The 27,558-nt window shown below is 40.6% G+C and overlaps 1 protein-coding gene across 4 annotated transcripts in view; it reads right to left on the reverse strand.

Moving 5' to 3' along the window:
• SLC10A7 (solute carrier family 10 member 7) overlaps positions 1-27,558 on the reverse strand; it is a 240,384-nt gene that overhangs the window by 54,621 nt on the left and 158,205 nt on the right. For all 4 annotated transcript variants that reach the window (XM_046657382.1, XM_046657380.1, XM_046657381.1 and 1 more), the window contains one exon: positions 19,688-19,723. In XM_046657382.1, the coding sequence (XP_046513338.1) occupies positions 19,688-19,723 (36 nt within the window). The remainder of the gene's footprint in view (positions 1-19,687; positions 19,724-27,558) is intronic.

Below are 27,558 nucleotides of genomic sequence, written 5' to 3' on the forward strand. Positions count from 1 at the left end.
CACACTTAGTCCTTACACTCTAGTGCATACTAACTACAGAAGGTACAGAGCAGCGAAATGGGGAAAGGGGCAGGAGTGGAAGCCAAAACCAGGCTCTCCTTTTCTTGCCCCTGTGGGCGAAAGAGAGGGAGTATGTGTGTGTGTGTGTGTGTGTGTGTGTGTGTGTATGGGGGGTGGTGGCTGCTTGGAGATGGGGAGCTGGAAGGCAGGCAGAAGCAAGAGGGAGGAAAAGAAAGAAAAAAAGGGGTGGGGGGGAACTTGATAAGCAGAGGTTGACGGTGCAGCCTTTCTCAGCTGAGGTTCCAGCTTTGAAACACAGGCCACAGAAAATTATTTGGGTAACTATTTTCTCAACTCTCTCAAGGGTGGGATGTAACTAGTACCAAGGTAGATGCTCAGAAAGAGGTAATTCAATACATACAGTGGATGCCGTAGGGCATTAGGACTTAATTCTCTAACCAGGCGAAGAAAGGATGAATGGAAGCAGGATGGGCTGCTATCAATCCATTCAATTTAGAAACTATTTGATTTGGAAAGAACCTGAGGATCCAGTCAGCAAAATATTATGAGGCCAAACTAACCAGACTCAGAAAGACAAATAAGTACCAATTCTTGATGAAGAGCGTTGACTGTCTGTAAAATCATAGTTATCAACCTACAGCTAGAAAACAGATGGTGTGTTTCAAATCACTCCTGTAAGTGAGCTGACCTGTAAATTGTCATTAATGCACCAGGTCTTCACTTACTCTGCTGTGTAATCAGCCTTTTATCTCCTACCAGGGAAATCCATTAGCCACAGGCGTCTCTGCTATTTGTGTCTCTTCTCAGCTATTAAAACATTATTCTATTAAATAATTCACCCCTGATGATTGGTCTTTGCTTTCATTAGCACCACATTCAGGGAAAAATAAGACTAGATATTTACAGTTTATACTGTAGAATGGCAAATGTTAAATCTCTTTTGTGAAAAAATCAGAAAGAAGCTGCTTCAGACATACAGCAGAATTTGTTCACTTCCTGCCCAATTTCCAACCTCCCCGCATTGCCCACAGAGCCCAGCCCTGGGGGAAGGGAAGGGATTTGCTTACTACTGGATCTAACTTTCTTGTCCCCACACACAGACACACTTATATATACTTGTCTCCTTCTCATTACAAAGAGAGGCATTCAGACAGAAGATGGCAGTGTCCCTAGCCCCAATCTCCCAAACCCTTCTAGATTTCCATCTTTCCCCAGAAACTACAGTTCAGCCTTTCCTTCATCCCGGCTGCCCCTTCTCTCACAGGGACACATGGAAACTAAATTGATTACTTACACAAAATCGATGACTTCACATCAGCTGACAGGCTCGATGCAAAAATGACTGTGATTTTTATCAAAATTAAGAATATGATTGTTAATCAGCCATATTGATTCAGCTGCATGTATCAAACTAAAATTGGGTTACTGCATGGAAAGTATATATTGAGTAGAGAGAAGGATCCTTTTTCTATCTAGATGCATGGTAATTTTCCTTCTCTGAGAAGTAGAGAACAAAGTAGGCTTTAAGTAATTTTTTAGAGGTAAAAAATTATGTAAACATTTTTTTATATGCTAATTTAAAATGTAAGATGGAAAGATTATCATCCAATAACTGACGGAAATTATGTACACTCATAAGTTTTGGTTACTCAAACCACACAGAAATTTCAGTGAAATGCACCCAAATGAACTGTAAATTGGCCTATCATAGCCCAGAGAGGAAAGCTGGGGGAAGACGGAGTTCCGGGACATGGAGGGCTGGAGGCACACATACTCTGAGGCATCGAGTAACCAACTTTGCTCCTAATTCCCTGACCACAGGATTTGGTCTTGCCAATCTGAGTTTGCTCAGGAACCAAAGAGCCTACTGTTGCTAAATAGTTTCTTAAGTGGAGCAAACATTTAAGTTCCTCCAGACGAGTGCTCTAAGCTTGGGGACCAATAGACAAGGGTGGCACAAGGAAGCAGTGTCCTGCTCATTCTGGCTGGACCCTACCTGTTCAAGGAACATCGCCAGCAGATGGTGTTGGAGAGGGAACCACGGGGCAAGGGAAAAGCCTGGCTAGGACAGTGCTGTGCCTAAACTCATCCAATGTCACTGCCTCCGCTCAGTTAATCTGAGGAGTCCCAGACCAGCAGTGGAGTTGGCCTCTCTGGGTCAGTGGTCCTTAAAGGGGGAGGGAGTTTATCAATGTCACCTTTGGAGCATTGGAAGACAGCTTACCTGACACTCCCCCTAGCTTATTATGGTTTAATACGGTCTAGGGGGAGCCCTTGCATGAACATTTACAAAAGATTTCACAGATTATTTTGCTTCACAAAATTCTCTCCATGTAAGAATCACTTCTGTGCGATTTACACATGCAGTCAGAAGATAAGCTACTCTCCAGTGCAAGAGGAGGAGATTCGTCCTCACTTGCTTTAGGAACAAACATTCCTGGGCACAAGGTGGAGAGACTTCTGAAGCAGCTGGGGCAATCAAATGGATAGTTTCCCTTTAAATGCTTTATGTCTCATTGTCATTTTATACATTGCACACGTGTGGCCATGTTATACGACCATCATTTGGAACATATTATAAAAAATAATGATGAGTGTTGTACATGACACTAATGGCAGTATTCATTGCTTTTGTTTATATTGATGGGATCAAAAGTTGAAGAATTTTCTGACAGGTAGCCAATTACTTGGATAACTAATGATGATTGTAACTTCGAAAGCTGCTGCCAATCTCTCTCCCCGACCTGGATCTCTCTTTTCTATGAACTCTTATGAAACTCAGTCTCAATCGCATAGTTTAGCTTTTAATTTTTCCTCTAAATTTCTCCCATATTCTTTATTCTTGTTTACCCAAATAAGCTTTAAGTTTCTTCAAGGAAATAATTATGTCTTATTCTTTTTTGTCTTTCCTATGTTTCCTAGAATATAGATGTTCAAGAAATAGTAATGGACTGCTGATAATATGTCTTAAAATAAACTGTCTCCCAAGAGGCATGCTTTGTAGGCATAACCTGCAGGAAACACTCAAGGGGAGGCAGGTCTGGGTGAAAGCTCCTTGTGTCCTTTACTAGTTGTGTAGTCTCAAACGCAGTCACAAAACCTCTTTGAACCTAAGTTTTCTCCTATAAAATGAGGATAATACTTACATCTAAAGGTGGTCATGCTTTTCACATGGGAGTATGTATAAAGTACATATTCTAGCTACTCACTAAAAATTATTCTACCTTTGCTTTCCCTTCCACTTCCCCTCCCAGAAAAACAAGGTTTCTTATACAGTGTTGTGGGAATTCAAGCCTATCGGATTTAAGAACTGCTGAAATAGGAAGTAACAGAGGAGACAGATCAATGGAATATATAGTTAGCCTAGAAACATGCCAGGTGCGCATGCATGTGAGTGTACATACATGTTTGTGTGTGTGCATGTGTGTATGTCCAGCTATCACAATGCCTTATAAATATCTGCTTGAGGAGGCGCCAGATTCCTAAGAAATCAAGTCATATGAAATGAATTGATATAATAGCTGAGCTAGCGGTGTTCCTACTTACTTAAGGGGGTGCTCACATGTTACTGAATGGGTCAGAATGTAGGTGAATGTTGATCAAATATCCTAAGGTATTGACGTGATCATCCCCACATATGAAGATGGTCTGATCTATAACTCTGAGGACATGACTTTCAGCAGTGGTCAAAGTCTGGACACTATGTGTTTCCAGAGGTCTTGATGTTCAATGACGTTTATGGCTGGGGTGGAAGAGAGGCCTTGATCTGTCGTTCTAATGGCACAAACTCAAAGTGATACTGACCTTCCCCTGACAAGCTTGAACTTACTTAAATAAATTGGTGGGCTACAGAATTACGGGGCTTGAGACCATGAATATGATCTCTAACATATGATTTCCTTAGATCACAATTGCATAGAATTAGATCATCTTGTTCTATAGTGTGTAGACAGTTATCCCTAACTATCCCACAGTTATCTCCTCCTTTGTCTTAACTTTCAGAGGGAGTAAGACATTAGAAGTTTAGACTTCTTTCCATTCCTCAGAGTAAGCCAGATGTGGTTGGGAAGAAGGTGTGAGGTAGCTGCTAAGGAGACTTTGGGGGAACAGGAGTCAAGGGAGCAGGAGCTTCACAGTGCCTGACGGACCATCCCAGTGCTGTTCACCAGGTCTTCCAACCTGACCGGCTGACTTCACAGCTCAGCAGTATGACCTCTTCATCTTTACCACCACACTCACTACACTACGTTTCAAGTTTTAAAATCTCTCTCCCTCAGCCTTCTCTATTATTTGCTGCTAAATAAAGCCTATAATAATGGCTGGTAAACATAGTGTAAGTGATAAATCACATCAAAGGACAGAGAAGATAGGCAAGTTTTTAAGTGGTGTTAGACATAACAGAGAAGCAGAACCATGCACGTGAAAAAATCTGAAGTACGCAGATCTCTTGAGAAACATGAGAAGTTTCCACCTACCTTCCTTCCCTCAAAATAAGTTTCCTCTCAGTATACAATCCATTGTAAACAAGAAAAAAACTACACTTCTATGAAATGAAATGTTTTCTATTTTAGTAATCTCCTTTGAAATATTATACTTGTAATACAATTTATACCTTAGATTTTAATTATCTGTGAATGTATTCTATTTTCTCTATTAAATCATAAATTCTTTGAGGGGATGATCAATGTCAGATCGATCTTTGTAATATTCACAGTGCACAGTAGGCATTCAAACACTGAATAAAAGAATGGATGTTTTGTTTAATATTACTGAAAAAACTGTGAATTATTTTTCATAGCAAATACAAGGTATGATTTTATGAGTCAGGCTGAGGTCCTAACCTTGTAACCATTCATTTATCATCTGAACCACTCTAATCATTCACTACTGACTCACCTTTCTATTCCCATCCTTCCAAGAAATGTTTATTGAATACTTGGCATCAGAGATAAGGTAAGAAGGCATGCATGGTTCCTGGCCTAGTAGAACTTAAAATCTAGTGGGTGCTTACGCTTGTAACATGGTTTTGTAAGGAAAATTAATATGGAATTCTAAGTAATGAATTTATAAATGCAATTTTTAAAGCTAGACAAGGCCTTATTTTATCCTCACAGATAGGTACTCCATGGACTGATGCATATCCACTGACAAAATAAAGACATAATAAAGACGATAATTTCTGATCCTGCCAATATCAGAAGTATGTTATCAAGAAAGTTGAGGTAATACATGTAAAAGCACTTTGAGTCTTAGGAGCAAATGGTAATATTTCAGGAAAAGCTTCATTGCTCTCACTGTCAGCCATGGTAAACATTGTATTTGTTTACATATGAGATTATAAGATTATAGATTATATAGATTATATATGATTTTAGAATCTTAAAGTTTTAAGCTTTAAGACTCAGCCCATCATTAAAGTCTGGACGAGATGGACTGTTGCTGCATTTTGGATAAGTGCTTTTGCACTTATCTAGACATCCTTCTTGGGATTATTTTCTATTTTCCTTTATAAAGTGTCAAATAATTAGCATTTTCCTTGTTCTTTACTGTTTATAATATGCCTCCACATCAATTAACTTATTTTATCTTATCATAATCCTCATTTTACAGAGGTAAAAACTGAGGCTGAGCAGGGTTAAAGAAAATCCACTGTTACAGAACTGGTACTGGCTGAACATCGAACCAAAATAGTACACCTCACTCTACCATGTTACCTCCCTACAAACAGACTGTTAACAGAAAGTGAAGTCAGGCCCTTCAAAATGGCTTTACAATAAGGACTGTGTGCCTGAAGGTAGAGCATGTAACAAGGAAACACCAGTCTAAAGTAGCCCTAACCCCATTCTGGGGACAGATGCATCCATCCATTCGTCCAGCTGAGATGTGATACAGTAAGAAATATATATTTGGTCTTCGTCCCCAGTTCCTGGCACAGAGCTTCTAAAACCTTGTAACTTCCTGAGTGATAGGAGTATCTTTTATTATAATATTTGGTTTTTGTTCCCAGTTCCTGGCACAGAAGGGTTCAGAGAGCTCCCATATTGGTGAATGCATCCACACGTAGGGAGAATAGAGCACCCCAAATTCCATGGGGCTAGAAGTTCCTGCACTTGGGACCCTTGTAGACCTCATCCTATATCCCGTTGCATCCAGCTGTTCATTGTACCCTTTATAATAAACTGGTAATAGTAAGTAAAGTGTTTCCCCGGGTTCTGTGAGCCATTACAACAAATTATTAAAACTGAGGAAGGGGTCGTGGGAACCCTTGAGTTGTAGCCACGTCAGGCAGAAATGTGGGTAAACTGGGAAACCACTACTTGGAACTGGTGCCTGAAGTAGGGGGCACTCTTGTGGAACTGAGCCCTTAACTTGTGGAGTCTGCGCTAACTCTGGGTAGTTAGTGTCAAAACAAATTAAATTGTAGGATGTCCAGTTGGTACCTACAGAGAATTGGAGAATTGTTTGGTGTGAAAAACCCATACATTTGGTATCAGAAGTGTCATGAGTACAGACATGGTTTTCCTTTACCAACTATCTGTTCAAAAAATGTTTTTAAGTGGCTTCGATGGCCAGGCACTATTTTGAGCACTGGGGTGACAGTAGAGACCAAAACAGATAAAGTCCCTGCTATCCTGTGATGCTTACATTGTAGTTGGAGAAGACAGATAATAAACAAATTAACAAATGATTAAGATGCTACGTGATAATAAATGTTAAAAGGAATAATCAAGCGTGGTAGGTGGGGAGCGTGATGGAGTATATTATTTCACATGAAATATGAAATAGGAAAGGACTTTTTCCTAAAATGACACTTGACCAGAGACCTGATGAAAGCAAAGGGGAAAGCAATGTGGATGGATATCTGGGGGGAAAATCCAGGCTGAGCCAATGCCAAGTATGGTCCTCAGTGCTGCTGGACTATCCCACTACATCTGCCCATTCCATTCACTCTGTCTCTCTCATCAAATCTTCAACATCTCCTTGCCTTTCTTGTCTTCCACCCCTAACTTACTTGCCATTTCACTGAGAAAATATAAACATTAGGAGAGAACTTACACAAGCTCTTATAGTTACATCAACTAATTTACTTGCATCTCTGCCCCTACACCATGGCTTCCTTCCCATTACTATGGAGGAACTATCTGTGTTCAGGAGGCCACATTCCTCCTTTATGCATTAGAGCTCACCCTCTTTCTCCTACTCAAGGACACGGGTCCATGAATTCTCCCTTCTTTTTTCTGTATCAATTTTTCCCTCTCTTACTGGATTAATCTATCAATATAAATATGCTAATAACTTTCCCAACTTAAAAAAAGAATCCTCTCTTGATCCTTCATTAACTTTGCTGCTGACCCACTTTCTGCACCCTTTACAGCAAAATTCCTCAAAATAATTAATGATTACCACTGTCTTTAACTCCTCTTCCTTCCTTCATTCTGGAACTGACATCAGTTAGGCTTTCAGCTCCACAACTCTGCTGAAATAGCTGTTATTAAGGTCCCCAGCAACCTCCATCTTGTTAAAATCAACTGCCAATTCTCAGACTTCATTTTATCTGAACTATTACCAGCATTTGAAGTAGCTGACTACTGTCCCCTTCTTGAAACACATTCTCTGCTAAGCTTCTAGGCCACCAAAAACTCTTGGTGTTCCTTTTAAGCAAAGTGGATATACTTGGTCTTCTTTGCTGACTTCTTAATATTAGAATGTTCTAGAACTCAGTCCACTGATATCGTTCCATCTCTATTCTCTCTTGGTGATCTCATCCAGTCCCACTTAAAATCCTTCTCTATGCTGACCTTTCTCAAATATGTATCTCTAGCCCAGACTTCTCCCCTGAATTCCAGATTCATATAGTCAACTGCTTACTGGACTTCTCCACTTGGATGTCTCAAATGCATCTTAATCCAAACATGTCCAATACTGAACTCTTTATGAGTTCCTTCAACCTGCTCAACCCTACAGTCTTCCCCATCTTAGTAAATGGAAACTCCATCCTTCCTGCTGCACAGGCTTGGAATCATCCCTAACTCTTCTTTTCCCTCATAACCTTCATTCAACCTCTCAGTTCTTTCAAGTTCTACTTCCAACTACTTCCCAGCAGATTTACTCTACCATTCTGGTCCAAGCTAACAGCATTTCTTGCCACAGTATTGCACCAGCTTTCTAACTGGTCTTCCTGTCTCCACCATGATCCCCTTACAATCTATTCTCAACCCAGCATCCAGAACTAGCCTTCTAAAAGGTATGTCAGAACATGCCATTTCCTTGATAAAAAGTCTTTCAGTGGTGTCCTGCCTCTCTCAAATTAAAATTCAAAGTCCTTACAAAGGACTTCAAGGTCATACATCATTTGGCCCCTTCCATGACTCTGACCTCATCTCCGTCTACTCTCCCCCTTGATTGCTCATTCCAGTCACATTGGCCTCATTGCTGTTCCTTAAGGATACCAGGCACACTCTCAGGACCTTGGAACTTGCTGTTCTTTCCACCTGGAACATTCTACTGCCATAAGGCTTACTCCTTTATCTCCTCCAGGCCTTTGCTCAAACATCGTTTTCTCAGCGAGTCCAATCTTGACCACCCTGCTTAAAATAGCAACCCCGCAACCCACTCTGGCACTTCTTATTCCTCTTCCTTACTTTATTTTTCTCTTTAGCATGTATCATCCATCTTACATATTATATTTTTACTTATTTGTTGGATGTTTCTTTCCACTAGTATGTAACCTCTGCGAGAGCAAAGATATATCTGTTTTGCTCATTGCTATACCCTTGGCACCCAGGAAAGCACTTGGCATACAGAAAGAACTCAATACATATTATTGAATAAGTGACAAATAAGTTTAAACAACTTCTTTGAGGAATTTTGCTATAAAAGAGAACACAGACATGGAGTGCAAGTAAGATGAGGTGAGATTTAATTTTTAAGATGTGAAATACTACAGAATGTTTATATGCTAATAGAAATGATCCAGTAGAGATAGAACATTTGATAATATAGAAGAAAGAGGGAAATCTGTGTGAATCATATTCGAAGTAGGTAGTAAGAGATGGCACAACTGGAGGGACTGGACTTAGATGGGAGCAAAGACAGTTTATCTATAGAAACAGGAGAGAAGGCAAAGAATATAGATGAACATAGGTGGGATCTTGTAAGATTTCTCTGATTGCTTCTAATTTCCTCATCAGCTAATTGCCTGTCTGCAACAGTTGAGATGAAAAAAGAGAAGAGGCACTGGAGAATTGAGAGGCAAGGAGAAGGGGTAAAATGATTCTCTACAGGGTGGGAATGTGAATTAATGAGGGTAAGGTGTAGGGTTGCCAGGCTCACCTACAGTTAGTTGTTATGAATTTCAAATGAGACCAGTCAGCATGATAGTGTGTGCTGCAGCCATGTTCAGATGCATGTGCAGGAAAGTGCAGAGTTGGATTTAGGCAGGCTTGGCACTTGGCCAGGCAAATATGAAGCAGTAAGAGATGAGCAAGGTTGTTAATGATGTACACAATAAAGTAATTATAATGATGGGCCATGAGATCTAGGCTAGGTCAGATGGGATGTGAGGGTAAGGGAGTGAGGGTTGGGTGAGTTAGTTAGAGGCATTGTTAAGGTAAAAAGGTAAATAAATTGGCCATTCTAGAAAGTTTAAAGAATTTTTAATTTGGGGAATAAGTCATAAAGATAGGAGCTGTTGGTAGGAGTAGACAGTGAAAATAGGATTATGGAAGGATGCAGTTATTGGCAGTAATAAACACAGGGTCTGACTATAGGGGTGGTTGGCTGAGATGAAGTGAAAAGCAATCTTATTAGAGAAGAAGTCAAGAATTTGGAAGCCAGGGTATTGAGATGATCAACAACGTGAATATTGAACACATGAAAAATTAATCCAAGTGTACTGTTAAAAAGAAGACAATGGGAAGATGCTAACATTTTTGGACTCAGAGAGAGTGATCTGGGGTTCTACTGATAATTACAACAAGGAGCAGTAGCAGGTAGGATAGGCGTATTGCCATAATCTTCAAAGGAATTAGGGGATTTTAAGGAGAAGGCATGGGGAATGATCTGTAATCGGTAATGAGGTGCAAGAAAGACACCTTACCCCATTTCAAGTCTCAGAGATATGAAAGACGCCTGTAGCAGAAACATGAATCAGAGGATAGGTTTCAGATGGAGCAAGACTGTGAAGGGAACACTCTGAGAAGAGGTTAAGAATATAGGGAACTGAGGAGGAGTCCTCGTCAAGAAGGCGCTGTGAGTAGATGTTGAACTCGCCTCCTCCCACAAACACAACCAGATTACAACAATTTTAGGAAGAATCACCCTGGATTGAAAACTGAAAACTGGATAAAAAGAACCCCCACAACAAGGGACAGTCCTGACGAAAGCAGAAGAGGCAGTAACTCTGGCCAGAGAGGAAAAAAGCCACCTTTGGGAGCAGTGGAGCTTCTCAGCTGGCCAGGTGGGAGCCAACCCAAGGATATCCAGATAGCATCTCAAGACGCCTAAGAGTCTCGTGCTACTATACATCGGAAGGCGGACAGACGTCCCCCCGGGAGGAGGTGGAAATAGGTGAAAACTCTCCGACCCCTGACCCCTGGACAGCCTAGTTCCTGCAGGAGGCTCTCTTCCAGCGGACTCCCCCATAGCATCGCCACACACCAAGGGCGGGAATGTGCACTCACCAGTGGAGCGACAGTGGAAACAGGTGACAACAGCCCTACTCAAGCCCCCTGCGATTACACCTAAGCCCAGGGGGAATCCCCAGGGTCCCGCACCCACCAGCAGGGAAGGCCTCCACTCGCCATTAGCAGGGAGGCTTCACCCAGAATCCAGAACAAAGGGAAGATCCCGTCAGGCGGATTCTCCGGCACGGCATCAGACTGCAAGCTGCTGCTGGGCCCACGGTCTCTGGCAAGTGGGTCGGTGCAGGGGGCACCCAGGCTTCCCGTGGACGTGCTTGGGGACACGGTTGGAGGTCCAGCGCCTGGCTCTGTGGCCCGGGGGGAGGCTCCAGGGTCCTGCACCCCCCCGGCAGGGAAAGCCTCTGCTCGCCATTAGCAGGGAGGCCCCACCCAGAATCCAGAACAAAGAGAAGCTCCCAGCGGACGGATTCCCCGGCACGGCACCAGACAGCAAGCTGCTGCTGGGCCCACGGTCTCTGGTGCACAGGTCAGTGCAGGGGGTGTCCAGACTTCGCGTGGACGTGCTTGGGGACTGGGTGGAGCTCCAACACCCGGCTCTGTGGCCCAGGGGGACACTCCAGGGTCCTGCACCTCCCCAGCAGGGAGGGCCTCTGCTCGCCATTGGCAGGGAGGCCCTGCCCAGCATTTGGAACACCAGGAAGCTCACTAGAGCAGAATTCCCCACAAGGCAGCAGCTTACAAGCCACCGCCAGGCCCACGGACTCTGGCCGTGTCCCAGACAAGGCAAGGGGCTCCCAGAGATCCCATGAGAGTGGAGTGGGGCAGAGTGGAGCTCCCGTGAAATGGCTACGTAGCCCAGGGGGGAACTCCAGGTTCCTACAGCAGCCTCAGCAAAAGCCTCTGCACAGCACTAGTTGAGAGGTCTCGACTGGCAATTGCAAGGCAGGAAGGCCCTGGGGCAAAAGTAGCACAGCTAGATGAGCTAACGACAGACTGCAGAAGATACCCATAGCTCCGCCGGGACCTATAGTGGACAAGTGTGATCTTGTGGGCTCTGTTAGAGACAAAGCAGCGATTATAGGTGATCCCACTCCTGGCTGCTGGGAAAGCCTACAACACCACTGCAGACCACAAGGAGGGAGCGCGTCTAAGTGGGCTGCAACAGTAGGCACCAGCAGCCTGAGGCCCCCTTGCGATTGCCCCCACAACTTGCCCCCACGATTGCGAGTGGACCCCACAGGACCACTGTGACTACAAGGAGGGGTCCAGGTCCAGTCAGTAACAGCTGACAGGGTTCCTGGTTGGTGCAGTCCAAACAGCTGCCCCCCCTACACCAGTTGCAACAAGTTGAAGCAGCTACTAAACTCTATCTCTATGTGGAGGCACAAATCCACACCATCAAGCACTATGAAAAAATATATTAAATCTCCAGAACAGAAGGAAAATGATAAGCACCCAGAAAACAATCCCAAAGACAATGAAATCTATAACCTAAATGACGATGATTTCAAAACTGCCATTATTAAAAAACTCAATGAGTTAAAAGAGAATTCAGATACACAACTCAATGGGTTCAGGAGCTATGTTACAAAAGAGCTTGACACTATAAAGAAGAACCAATTAGAAATACTGGAGATGAAGAACACAATGCAGGAGATTAAGAAAAATCTGGACTCTCTGAACAGTAGAGTCGATAATATGGAGGACAGAATTAGCAATTTGGAGGATAGGAATATAGAAATGCTGCAGACAGAGGAGGAGAGAGAACTAAGACTAAAAAGAAATGAAGAAACTCTCTGAGAATTATCCGACTCAATTAGGAGATGCAACATAAGGATTATAGGTACACCAGAGGGAGAAGAGAAGGAGAAGGGGGCAGAAGGCCTGTTCAAAGAAATAACAGCTGAGAACTTTCCACACTTGTGAAGAGAGATGGAACTTCATGTGACAGAAGCCAATAGATCTCCAAACTTTATTAACGCAAGAAGACCAACCCCAAGGCATACAGTAGTGAAACTAGCAAAAGTCAATGACAAAGAGAAAATACTAAGGGCAGCCAGGCAGAAGAAAATAACTTACAAAGGAAAGCCCATAAGGCTATCAGCAGATTTCTCAGGAGAGACCTTTCAGGCTAGAAGAGATTGGAATGAAATATTCAAAACTCTGAAGGACAAAAACCTGCAGCCAAGAATAGTCTACCCAGTGAAACTATCCTTCAAATATGATGGAGAAATAAAAACTTTCCCAGATAAACAAAAGTTAAGGGAGTTCATCGCCACAAAACCTCCTCTTCAAGAAATGCTCAGGAAGAACCTCATTCCTGAAAAATCAAAAAAAGGAAAGGGGTTACAAAATCCAGAACAAAGGAGATAAACAGAAGGACAATAACACACAGTAACAGCTCTCCATCAGGACAAAATGCAAAAGAACCAGAAAACAAGTGATAAAATGGCAACAGTAGGCCCCCACGTTTCAATAATCAGTCTAAACGTGAATGGATTGAACTCTCCAATCAAAAGGCACAGAGTGGCAGGATGGATCAAAGAACAAGATCCAACAATATGCTGCCTCCAGGAAACACACCTCAGCCCCAAAGACAAACACAGACTCAAAGTGAAGGGATGGAAGACAATACTTCAAGCTAATAATGAACAAAAGAAAGCAGGTGTTGCCATACTTCTATCAGCAAAGTAGACTTCAAAGCAAAACAAATAAAGAAAGACAAAGAGGGGCAGTATATAATGATAAAAGGAACGCTCCACCAAGATGACATAACGCTTATAAATAAATACGCAACTAACACAGGAGCACCAAAATTCGTAAAGAAACTATTAACAAAACTAAAAGGAGACATCAACAGCAATACAATAATAGTAGGGGACCTCAACACCCCATTAACACCAATGGACAGATCATCCAGACAGAAAATCAACAAGGAAATTATAGAATTAAATGAAAAATTAGATCAGATGGACGTAATAGACATATATAGGACACTTCATCCAAAAACAGCAGGTTACACATTCTTCTCAAGTGCGCGTGGAACATTCTCAAGGATAGACCATATCTTGGGAAACAAAGCAAGCATCAATAAGTTCAAGAGGGTTGAAATACTACCAAGAATCTTTTCTGATCATAATGCTATGAAACTAGAAATCAACTACAAGAATAAAGCTGGGAAAGGGCCAAAAATGTGGAAACTAAACAACATGCTACTGAACAAACAATGGATTATTGAAGAAATTAAAGAAGAAATCAAACATTATCTGGAGACAAATGAAAATGAAAACACACCGTACCAAATGATTTGGGACACAGCAAAGGCAGTCCTAAGAGGGAAATTCATTGCAATACAGGCTCACCTCAATAAGCAAGAAAAGTCTTACATAAACAACCTCAAACAACACCTAACGGAATTAGAAAAAGAAGAACAAACAAAACCTAAAGTCAGTAGAAGGAGGGAAATAATAAAAATTAGAGCAGAAATAAATGATATCGAATTGAAAAAGACAGTAGAAAGGATCAATGAAACAAAGAGTTGGTTCTTCAAAAAAATTAACAAAATCGACAAACTCTTAGCCAGACTCACTAAAAAAAAAGAGAGAAGTCTCAAATAAATAAAATTAGAAATGAGAGAGGAGAAATCACAACAGATACCGCAGAAATACAAAGGATCATAAGAGAATACTATGAAAAACTATATGCCAACAAATTGAACAACCTAGAAGAAATGGATAAATTCCTAGACTCATACAACCTCCCCAAACTGAATCAGGAAGAAATAGAGAATCTGAATAGACCAATCACAAGTAAAGAAATAGAAACAATAATCAAAAACCTCCCCAAAAATAAGAGTCCAGGACCAGACGGCTTCTCTGGAGTATTCTATCAAACATTCAAAGAAGATTTAATACCTATCCTTCTCAAACTATTCCAGAAAATAGAGGAAGATGTAGCACTCCCTAACACATTCTATGAAGCCAACATCACCCTGATCCCCAAACCTGACAAGGACAACACAAAGAAGGAAAACTACAGGTCAATATCACTGATGAACATAGATGCAAAAATCCTCGACAAAATTTTGGCAAACCGAATACAGCAATATATCAAAAAGATTATACACCATGATCAAGTGGGATTTATACCAGGGACACAGGGATGGTTCAACATCCGCAAGTCAATCAACGTAATTCACTACATTAACAAAATGAGAAACAAAAACCACATGATCATCTCAATAGATGCAGAGAAAGCATTCGACAAGATCCGACATCCATTTATGATAAAAACCCTCAATAAAATGGGTACAGAAGGAAAGTACCTCAACATAATAAAGGCCATATATGACAAACCCACAGCCAAAATCATACTCAATGGACAAAAACTGAAATCCATCCCTCTCAGAACAGGAACAAGACAAGGGTGCCCACTTTCACCACTCTTATTCAACATAGTACTGGAGGTTTTGGCCAGAGCAATTCGGCAAGAAAAAGAAATAAAAGGAATCCAAAGAGGCAACGAAGAAGTAAAACTCTCGCTGCTTGCAGACGACATGATCTTATATATAGAAAACCCCAAAGAATCCATAGAAAAACTATTAGAAACAATCAACAACTACAGCAAAGTTGCAGGGTATAAAATCAACATACATAAATCAGTAGCATTTCTATATGCTAACAATGAACTAACAGAAAATGATCTCAAGAACTCAATCCCATTCATGATCGCAACAGAAAGAATAAAGTACCTTGGGATAAATTTAACCAAGGAAGTGAAAGATCTATACAACAAAAACTACAAGACCTTCTTGAAAGAAATGGACGACAACATAAAGAGATGGAAAGACATTCCATGCACATGGATTGGAAGAATAAACATAGTTAAAATGTCCATATTACCTAAAGCAATCTACAGATTCAATGCTATCCCAATCAGAATTCCAATGTCATTGTTTACAGAAATGGAACAAAGAATCCTAAAATTCATATGGGGCAACAAAAGACCCCGAATTGCTAAAGCAATCCTGAGAAAAAGAACAAAGCTGGAGGCATCACAATCCCTGACTTCAAAACATACTACAAAGCTACAGTAGTCAAAACAGCATGGTACTGGTACAAAAACAGATGCACAGATCAATGGAATAGAATTGAAAGCCCAGAATTAAAACCACACATCTATGGACAGCTAATCTTTGACAAAGGAGCTGAGGGCCTACAATGGAGGAAAGAAAGTCTCTTCAACAAATGGTGCTGGAAAAACTGAACAGCCACATGTAAAAGAATGAAAATCAACCATTCTTTTTCACCATTTACTAAAATAAACTCAAAATGGATCAAAGACCTAAAGATTAGGCCTGAAACAATAAGTCTTCTAGAAAAGAATATCGGCAGTACACTCTTCGACATCAGCTTCAAAAGAACCTTTTCGGACACCATAACCCCTCACATGAGGGAAACAATAGAAAGAATAAACAAATGGGACTTCATCAGACTAAAGAGCTTCTTCAAGGCAAGGGAAAACAGGATTGAAACAAAAAAACAGCCCACTAATTGGGAAAAACTATTCACAAGTTATTTATCCGACAGAGGGTTAATCTCCATAACATACAAAGAACTCACACAACTCAACAATAAAAAAATCAAACAACCCAGTTACAAAATGGGCAAGGGACATGAACAGACATTTCTCCAAAGAAGATATAAGTATGGCCAATAGACACATGAAAAGATGCTCATCATCACTAATCATCAGGGAAATGCAAATCAAAACTACACTAAGATATCACCTTACACCTGTTAGAATGGCAAAAATATCCAAAACCAAGACTGACAAATGTTGGAGAGGCTGTGGAGAAAAGGGAACCCTAATACACTGTTGGTGGGAATGCAGACTGGTGCAGCCACTATGGAAAACAGTATGGAGATTCCTCAAAAAGTTAAGAATAGAAATACCTTATGACTCAGCCATCCCACTACTGGGTATCTATCCTAAGAACCTGAAATCAGCAATTCCAAAAGTTCCATGCACCCCTATGTTCATCGCAGCATTATTCACAATAGTCAAGTCATGGAACCAACCTAAGTGCCCAGCAACTGATGATTGGATAAAGAAGATGTGGTATATATATACAATGGAATACTACTCAGCCATAAAAAAGGACAAAGTCGTCCCATTCACAGCAACATGGATAGACCTTGAGGGTATTATGTTGAGTGAAATAAGCCAGACAGAGAAAGACGAACTCTGTATGACTCCACTCATAGGTGGTAGTTAACATATGGACAAAGAGAACTGATCGGTGGTTGCCAGGGAAAAGGGGGGTGGGGGGAGGGCACTAGGGGTAAAGTGGCGTACCTACAACATGACTAATAATGATGTACAACTGTAATTTCACAAGGATGTTAACTTTCATAACCTTAATAAAAAAAAAAAAGAATATAGGGAACTGAGATTCTAGCAGCAAAAATGGCCGTTACCAGCTTCTACACCTGAATACTCAGACATTTCCATTTTTAAGATATGATTTTAAAAAGACAATTCAACTTTCAGGGGTTGTATTAGCATCTTTGGCTTCTGTAACAAAATACCACAAACTGGGTGGCTTAAAACAATGGAAATTTATTGTTTCATAGTTCTGGAAGCTGTAAGTCTGACATCAAGCAAGACCATGCTCCCTCTGAAATCTGCAGGGGAGAATCCTTCCTCATCTCTCCTAGCTTCCGATGTTTGCCAGCAATCCTGGCATTCCTTGGCTTGTAGATGCGTCACTCTAATCTCTGCCTCCATCACGACATGGCATTCGCCTTGCGTGTCTCTGACTCCTCTTCTTGTAAGGACACCAGTCATCCTGGATTAAGTGCCCACAATACACCAGCATGACTTCATCTTAACTAATTACATCTGCAATGACCCTATTTTCAAATAAGGTCACATTCTAATGTACTGGGGGTTAGAACTTCAACATAACTTTTTGGGGGACAAAACACAACCCTTAACAGGGGTGTTGATAAAAAATACAACATCTTTTATGGAATGTATTCATATTTTAAGTTGCTCAGGTTTTGTCCTGCTCGGTAAATGAAGCCTGCTAACTCGAGTGTTTAAGCAATTCCTATTGTTTGTAAAATGCACGACAACTTAAACAAAAAGTGTTACATACTGTAAATGCAATTTAAAGTCATATAACACAGAAGTATCTACTGATGTTGTGTGATGATTCCATTGAACGGGTTGGGACAGCCCAGTGAGCTCAGAAGGGAAGCATTAAACTTTTAAGTTGAAGGTCCTGACTTCTCTTCACTATTTAAAATGTTGAACCAACTAAAGCTAACAAGCCTCTGGCTCTAAGAGTAGGGGAAAGCTTGCAACAGCATGATGCCATATTAATCAGCTGAGAACATTTTATACTATAGCATGGAGATGGCAAGGAGAGGGAGAAAAGTACCGATCTGATTCTTTAGTCAAGCTGAAACAAGGTCCCGGACATTCTTGACTGTGAGATACTCAAAAGTGCTACTCTAGGTCCCAGCCCCCTACTTGTGGCTGTGACTCCTTCCCTGCTCTTCTTAAGAGTTACATGAGTAAGAGATGCCATTCTTTTGCAATGGAGAGAACCTAGGCTACAGAGCCATTTATTGCACACTTACTAGATGCTCAGCTCCATACTAGTCCTCTGACCCACTGCAAGTGAGGACCTCAGATCGGCCAGCCTCCTGTGCCTGTTGAGGGATGCTCTTGGGAAACTGTATTCCCAGGTCTTGGAAAAAACACTGAGGGGTGATCCCAGTTCCTCAAATCTAGTGAGCAGATAGGTACATACCAAGTCTTTTTTTTCCAAATGAATGCAAATCAATATTCACTTCGGTTTCAATTTGACTCACTGCAAATTCTGAATTGGTGCAATCCAAATTGATGAAGTTTGTTATGCTAAGAAGTGATCTGATTATTTGACTCTTTTTACTTTGTCAGAATGGAGCTAAAACTTCAGAAGGGATGGTAAGGCGGAGGTTTATTACTTGAAGGTAATGTCTCTCATGAAAGATGCAGAATCCAACTGTTTAGTAGTGTCTCTCTCCCTCTCCACTTCATACACAGCTTGTAAGAAATGAAGTCCCTCACTCTATTACTCTAATTGAATTCCAACTTGGGTAATTACACTATAATTAAATAAATTTTCCCCATAGTTTTAATTCACTGACAAATAGTGCTAGTCAAATAGCCACATTTCACTCCCAGAAACGCATCCCTCCTCCATTTCAGTGATGAGTGGAGTGATTTATATTTGGGAGATGTGTGTATGAAAAATGCACAGTTCATAAAATATTTTAGGTATCATTCATGATTACATATGCTTTTCTCAGCATGAGATAACATTAATTTCTATTATAATCTTTCATCCACTTTCTCATATGCTTAGTGCCAAAAGAAATAAGACAGTTAATTAGCATTTCCTATTTTCAGAACACTTTCTGTTTAGTTAACCAGTAGCTTGTATTTTTTATTTCTAAAGAACATTTCATTATCCCTGGGAGACAGACTGGCATAGGTATTACTATTTCCCATTCTACAGGTGAAAAAATTGAGGGAGTATTTCTCAAAGTGACGAAGCCTATTACTATCAGTACCAGCCTTGGAACTTAAGCTTCCTCTGGTTCCCTGGTCCAGGGCATTTTCCATTAAACACTGGATCATTAGCAATCACTTTAGTTTTACTAATGAGAAAATAAAGAGCAGCACATTTGTGACCTATGTCATAGGTCACCAATTTGTAATAATTAATGATTAACCAGGAGTCAGAGGTCTAATAAGTGGGTCCTGATGATGATCTTGGACATGAGATCACGAAGATTCTTTCTGTCTACATGTTATGACTTGGTGCAGTTCAACTAGAAGAACAGTTCAAAATGTGATGCAAAGTGATACAAACGGATTCACATTTCAATTTTATTCTAATGATCTTTCTTAAAGGGTTGTAGATGGCTTTTAACAAAAGATATGAAAGACAACATCAAAATACTCACAAAAAGCAGCAATAGTAAGGGTGTTATAACGATGCCCTGAAAGAGATAAAAGAAATGATGATCATTTATTAACCTAGAAAGCAAGACAGGTTCGTTGCCACTTTTAACTCTGATGCATGGAAATACTTATCCTCCTCACTTCCATTTAATAAAGTCTAGAAGGTAAAGAAGATGGAGCTCCAATCTTGGCTCTCCCTACCATAATGACTTAGCATCTGTATTACAATTATTTGTATTTAGCATCATTAAAAGTACAACCACCAATCTTCCTTAAACTCATCTTCCCTTTTTAGAACTCCAGTTGCCTTCCCCATTGCATATGCATCACTCCGGTGGAAGCTGGCAAGCTTTCTTACTCCAAGGCTTTCAACTCTAACTTGGATAAAGTGCCCTTTTTCAAGAGAAGACAGGTGGTTTAGTCCCAGTTGGGGTCCTCTCCTGAGCAAAGACCACGTCAGTTGTGATGAATGAGATGTCGTGATTTTGTAATGTGAACTGATCTCCCCTAGGAAATGAGCTGGGATCTCAAAACTCATTTCACTTGATTAGACTCCGTGTCTCCATGGTGGAAGGCAAGTCTTTCATCTAATTCAGCCACATAGGACCACCTCGGTCCCTCTGCCTCCCCTAGGCAGAAAGGAGCAAAAGATTTGTTTTCTGCAATGACAGGGAACAGTTTGAGGCTGTTGTCAATGAGGCAGGATACAAGCTTTTAGGTTTATTGAAGGTAAATCTTTAAAACTAGGTGTTTGAGTTGGGAGTTAACATGACAGGTTTCAGTTTTAGAGAAGCAGATGATTATTCGTCTTTCTTAGTTCTTCCTTTAGCTCTCAACACTACATTATGATTTATACAAGACAATGCATTTCATATTTTTATTAATAAATTCTATTTGGAACTTTAAAATTCCAAAGAGTTTATATCTGTGTGTGTGTGTTGTATGAACGAGAGAGAGACAGACAGACAGAGACTATGCTGTGCCCAGGGTCTAGGTCTGCGACTACTTCGTTACTTTTAGAAAAAGTCATTTTGGTATTTATATAAAGTCCTTTTGTCATTACAGTAACTAAATTCTCTTGGATGTGGCCCAAGAGGGACTAGCTTACCTTATATGACATTGCTACTATGACTTTCTTAGGCATCTACTCATGTGAATACTCACACACAGGCTTGTTTTATTGTTAAATAATAGAATAAATGCTTCTTTATTGTGCAAACTTTTGCAATTGGCAATAGGGAATACAACATTTTAATTCAAGTGCTATATTTTTTAATCTATTTATTAAAACATGTATTGTGGTTTACCAACTCCATTGGTGTCTTACAAACAGGTTTCATCAGCACATTTAGGAGAGCTAAATGTGCACACTGCCAAAATAATGTTTAGAAGCTACTGTCCTTCAATGACATGGAATATATTCAGACTTTAGGAAGAATTCCAAACTTTACAAGGCTATGTGGAAATGAAAATATCTGCTGTTTCAGTCCATGTGGGAGCCATCTGATTTCAAGTTAATTTGTTTTAAACATTTGTTGAAAGTCCACTTATATGCCAGGCACTGTTCTGTTAATTAGAACAGTTATGGAAACTGATCTGCAGAAAGGGGATAAGGATACTCCAGGAACAGGGAAGGGCATTCACAAAGCTACAAAAGTTGAGCAAGGTGGGAAGAAAAGTATGAAGTGGAGGAGTCAGAGACCAGATCACCAAAGGCCTTGCAGGCCAGGAGAGAGGGCTTGGAGTTGATTCTACCCACAACGGCAAAGCAGTGAAGAACTTAAAGCGAGGGTACAGTGAGTAAATAACTTAGGATATGAGGAAGGGATTTGACTTAGCTCATAATCTAGTGAGTTTTACCTTTGTTATGTATCAGTTTACCTAAATTCAGATAAAAGGAAACAGAAACTTATTTTAATTATGTAATATCAATAGCACTAATAACACTTCTGAGAAACAAGACATGATATCTATGATAGGATGAGAACTTTCACTCAGGAAGAAGGTTGAGTATTGTCACCACCCTGGGGACATTTGTCTTATATTAGAGGAGTTGAAGCCACCTGGTGTCATATAGTACATGGGAACCCATGTTCTTCCTGGTGCCCGTTTAGTTTCCTTTGCAATAGTGGAATAGTAATAGTAATAATACCAGTACTATTAACGGTATTTGCTTCAGCACTTTCACGCGCATTTTAAAATTTGACCCTCCTCTATTGAAGGAGTTAGGTCACATCATAGCTCCATTTTATAGATAAGGAAACTGGGTTCAGAAAAGCCAAGCAACCAGCCCAAAGTCACACAGTGAATAAATAGCAAAGCCTGGATTTGAGCCCACTGTCTCTAACTCCAAATCCAAAACTGAATCCACTGCACCACTGGTCTCTGGGTAGCAGATTTCAGCAACCGGTACAGTTTTCTAGAGAGTTCTGCTTAGGACATATAGGTAGTGATTATTTACTGTATGATCTTAGCCTCAAGTTGATAACCAATTCTCAGAGATGACCTTATTCTGGAAGGCAGAGTACTATTATCTGTAGGTTTTCCTACCTGAATATTTTAAGCGTATATTCCCCAACACACAATAGTTTCTTTGCAATTCCTCCAAGAACTTACAATGTTTCTTCCTAAAGTATTGAAAATTTCCTAGCGAATGGGATGTATTATCCAATTCTGGACTGAAGATTCCTCATTTTCTCAAAATGGCTGCTCAATTTCATTAACTAAGAATGAATTGTTAGATAATGCTGAAACCTGCTTTTCAGTTGTTTTAGGAAACGAGTCAGCTATGATGCCATTAATACTGACAAGAGCACCATAAAGTTTTAGTGAAGTTATTATAATTATTATTAAAATAATAATAGCTAATATTTATGGAGTACTTATCTTACATCAGATGATGCGTGAAGGACTTTATGTATGTTAGCATATGTAATCCTCGCCACAACCCTATGAGGTAGTTCCTATTATTGTCCCCACCTACCAGGGAAGGAAACTGAGTCTCAGGGATACTGACTGAAGCCGGAAGAGGCAATGCCAAGAATTCAATCTCTATCTCCCTGAATCCAGAGCCTGTGATCCCGAATGGTGTAAATAAAATCTTGGCAATCTTATCCTATTTCCTCAGGGTTATATTTTAAGAGTAAACCAGAGAGGAGCTTCAAACTCAGCACGTCTTTTTGATGACATGAAACAAATTGAGAAATAAGCCTTTATGTGACACAGCTGATACATTTTTTTAAAGTCAGGTTTTTGCAAATATTAATGGTAAAAAGGGTGAAGTAAAACTTTAAAGTGTAACAGCAACAATCATTGGAAGCTGAAAAGTCAAATAAACATGTTATTTTCTCTCGTGTATAAAGAAGGCTCAATTTGATGCCTTCCTTCATCTTTCTCTTTCCTAAGGAAATTCTATATAAATGGATAAAACCAGAGGTGGTGGATGAGTACTTCTTGCAAAGGATGTTACCTCCCTCTTTGCAGATTCAAGGTCAAGATAGAGTTTTAGCATCCTTGCAACTGGGATGGTGTGTTAAGCTTTCTGATTGCAACACCTGAAGAAGTCAAGTCACAAAGTGACTGGCTTTGATTGTCTCTTAAAAAAACCTCCAGAAAATCCATTTACACCTCTGATGTGAATAACTGGGTGAATATATTTCAATGACTTTAGTGGAAAGGAAAAAAAAGTGTCAGATCGGAGACACAGAGATCTAGTCACATTAAAATACAAACCAAAAAACTCCCAAATAATAACAAAAACAACAAAACTGTAAATTCACTTCTCTCAGGAGTAGGACTTGTGAAAAAGGCAAAACTGAAGTGAATTATTACTATTTTAAAAATAGAAAATGTTATCGAAAGGTTTTGCTGCAACAACTATTGTGATCACACAGATACGAAAAGTGACTTCTTAGCCTATGTCTCCAGAACATGGAATATTAAGCCTTGGAAAAGGTGCTTTTTATTTTTTAATTAAAAGGCAATAACTCAATTTTTACAGGATGGCAGCATCTCACTTTGCAAGGGATCTTAGTCCTACGCTGGTCCAGACCTCATCTCAAGTGTGACCCCCTCCATCTATCTCCCCCGTTAGCTCACCAGTGATGTGAGGCTGTGATGGCTGCACTTTGCCAGAGAACCCGCAGGGAGACACTGTCCTTGCTCTCAAAGCACACACTGCCCTGGCTGAAGCGCTTTCACAGTGAGGAAGCTCTTTATGACACTGATCTCAAACCACTCCTGTTGCTGCCCTGTCTTCCCCTTGGAGCAACTTAGGGTACATCCCAGCCCTTCTTCCTTGTGATGGCCTTTTAACCGCTGATCTTGAACAGTGTAAATAAAACCTCTGCACTCTTAGACTATTTCCTCAGGATGTTATTTTAAGAGTACTGCTGAAGTGAGCATGTGGGTCCTGACACTAAGTCTTCCCCAGGCTAAGAGGCCTCAGGCCCTCCCACTGTTTCTCCTCAGAAAGGGTTCTGAGCCTTCTGGTAGACATAATCTCATCCAGATGAATTTAAGAGGCCACAGCACTCGCTTAATAAAAATCGACCAAATCTTGGAAATAAGGCCAAAAGAGGACTGCATGTCCTTTCAACGTCATCCTGGAGCATTGTCTAACAGGCCAATTCAAGGATTATTTAATTACTTAGAGGGATATACCTTTGTTTGACTTCTTTTTACTATTGATTAGGGCCCAGACTGTGAAGTTAGATGTTAACTTACAAAGTTTTGTCTAGCAGAGATAGGAATAATTTCTGTCTAGCAGAAAAAAACAACCAGAAAGGTTACGGCTTTATTACCCCGTAGGTATTAGCCAGTTTTGTCTGTAACTTAGCAAACTTGTCTCAGTATGCTTTTCTGATGGACTATATAACCCCCATTTCTATAATCTCAAAACCAATTTTACCATCCTGCTGGGTCCCTCATTATTCAGTTAAAGAAATATTTGACATGTGTTCCTTCTATATTTGTAAGAAAGTTGTGTTTTCAACTTTTGAAAACTATATTTTGAGAACTCCTTTACTCTGAACCTTGTATTTATATCAATATAAAATCTTTTTTTTGAAGAAGAAGATTAATGCCAACTAAATCTCCCAGGTTGTCTTCACATTTTGTCCTGTGCTCAGTATATAGTGATATCTTAAAAAGTTACAGACAGTTTATTCTTCAAGAACGAAATTAGGTCAAACCAATAGGAAATGAGAGTGACTGGCCAACACAACCTAATCAACAAATTATAAAGGAGGGGAGGTATGGGGAATTTTGGAGACATCTAAATTAAACAAAATGGTCAGGGTATGGTATCCAGAGAATATGACCTTATAAACATGGATGTCAAAATATATTGTTGAGTAAACTTTATAGAATAAAGAAAAAGGCATGAGCCTAGGGAAGGGCAGTTGGAAAGAGAGTGGTGGTTTGTTGGTGGGTGAGGGCCTCTTTCCCCTCCTCTGCCTATACTTTTCTCTTGAAAACTGGACCTCCACAGAGCAAGTGCCTTAATATCCCCCAAATTAAGCATTTTGCAGTACTTTCATAGCTCTGTCAGGGGAAGAGGGTGTCCTCGCGGCTGACACGAGCCTTCTGGTTTGTTTCCCAGGCACAGTGCACTGTGGCAAAGACAGCTGCATCCAACTATTTGAGCTAGATAACACCAGCCACTGAAAACACGCAGTTAATTCTCCCTGGTCTGAGTCCACGCTTTCCAAGAATTTGGAAAGTAATTGAATAATAATTTTGTTTTCTAAATAGCATTTCTGATAGGAAGAGAACACACTGACTAGCTGACACGAGTCTCCTAGAACACAACCACATTGGGGTGTGTGAATGACAGTGAGTTTCTGAACCTGCGAAGCTAAGGATCTATTCCTGGATTGTGGTGACCCCACTCAAGGAATGTCACCCTGTGAGCCCTTGCAGGAATGACAGTTGGCTTGTCTCAATGACATACACTTACTTAGACAAACATTTATTGAGTGCTAACTATGTACGAGACATCCCGGGTGCTGAGGGGCAAAGGATTCCAAAGTCTCCTAAGCACATAAAACTTCAGTCAGTTTGAAGTGGACTTTGATATAAAATTCCAGAAAATGGTTTCTGTGGAGTCCTTGGGGTTGTCTTTGAAGACTGTCTTAGAAGACTGTTGTTCTTTCTTTACTATTTTCTTTCTCCTACAACCACTCTTGAGCATGTTTACCCTCACTAGTGCACTTAGAGTAAGTTTTGGTTTTTCACACCAAGTCTCTGATATGATATGTGTATGTCTGATCTTTGATTGACGCCATGGTCCACGTCCACAAGGAATCCTCATTATAGAAAGCAGTTCTACCTTGTCCTTCTGTGACTTCAATGCTTCCGTTAAGAAATACCTCTACCATCTTACTCTCAAAGATTGTGAGTTTTTTCAGACCAAAATTAAGGGTTTATACATGTTCATATTAAGTATTATCTTACTAGATTTGGCCTATTATCTTTTTAGATTTTGATCTGTCACTGCTAAATTTCACAACAGCTACTTAGTGACTACTGCACCAGGCCCCGTTAGATGAAGAACAATGGTGAATGAAACATATATAATTGGCGCCCTCAGTTTCTTAGAGAAGACAGACAACTAATCACAATAAACTGATGAGTGTTTAAAATTAAAATCTCAGGGTGCTATGAGAGTGCTTATTAGGAAGGTGAGAGCAACTAAGATGAGAGCTGAAAGTAGAGTAGGAGTTAGACAGGCAAGGGAGGGCCAGACCAGAAGGGGAGGGAGAGAAAACACAGGCAGGGAGAAGAGACTGTATAAAGGCTTTGGAGGCAACGAGAACATAGAGAAACTGAAAGTGAAGAGCACAGAGTGAGGGGTGCAATTGTGAGAGATGAAGCTAGAAACCAGATGAAGCAGGAAGGCCCAGTAATTCATGGTAAGGAGTCGGGGCTTCATTGCAAAGCAAGGGGAAGCCACTGAAAGAATTTACACAGGCATGGCTGTGGGGGAAGAGCCAGTGGCAAGGGCTGGATGATATCTGAGTTTAGGTAAAAATCACTGTGTGTGTAGTTTAGAGAAGAGATTAAAGTGGTGGAAAATTAAAGGGAGGGAGACTAATAGGAGGTTGTTCAGTAATCCAGGCAGCAGTTGATTTGGGATAAAGTGATGGAACCTTAGTTATCAAGATAGAGAGACATAACATATTCAAGAAGTATTTGAAATGTAGACAGGTAGATTAACTAAATATTGGGGGAGGGGTGTGATAAAAAGGAAGGAAGGATAGTTTCTTAGTCTTCTGAATTAAGTGATTTTTTAACCAAATAGGTGGATTATAGACCCAATCACTGAGCCAGGATCGAATTGGTATGTATAGATTAATTTTTCTTGGTAAAGATGACGAGTTTGAGGTGTCTACAAGGCCTCCAATTAGAGATACTGTAAGTAGTTGGATATATGTGATGTGGATTAAGGCTGCCCCAGCTAGAGAAGCCCAAGGTGACCTGGCCTACATGCCAAACTATACGACCCAGTGGACTTTTTTTATGGTATGAATTAGGACCGCCCCAGGGAGAGAAGCCCAGGGCATCCTCACCTACATGCCGATCTATATGGCCAGATTCGTATCTAAAGTTATATGACTGCACAATAACCAGACCCCATCTGCACTGAAATCATTTAATGACTTTTTACATCATCTTTTCTTTTCTCCAGTAAAAATAAGTCACGTACCCTTGCCTTATAAAATTAGCCCTAACCCTCAACTCGGGGCAGCAGCAGGAGCTCTGACTGCCCGTGGGTCCTGTCCCCACGCACCAGCTCTGACTGCCCATGGGTCCTGTCCCCATGCGGCAGCAGCAGGAGCTCTGACTGCCCGTGGGTCTTGTCCCCACACAC

Source organism: Equus quagga, chromosome 3, assembly GCF_021613505.1.
Source record: "Equus quagga isolate Etosha38 chromosome 3, UCLA_HA_Equagga_1.0, whole genome shotgun sequence".
NCBI classification, from domain to species: domain Eukaryota; kingdom Metazoa; phylum Chordata; class Mammalia; order Perissodactyla; family Equidae; genus Equus; species Equus quagga.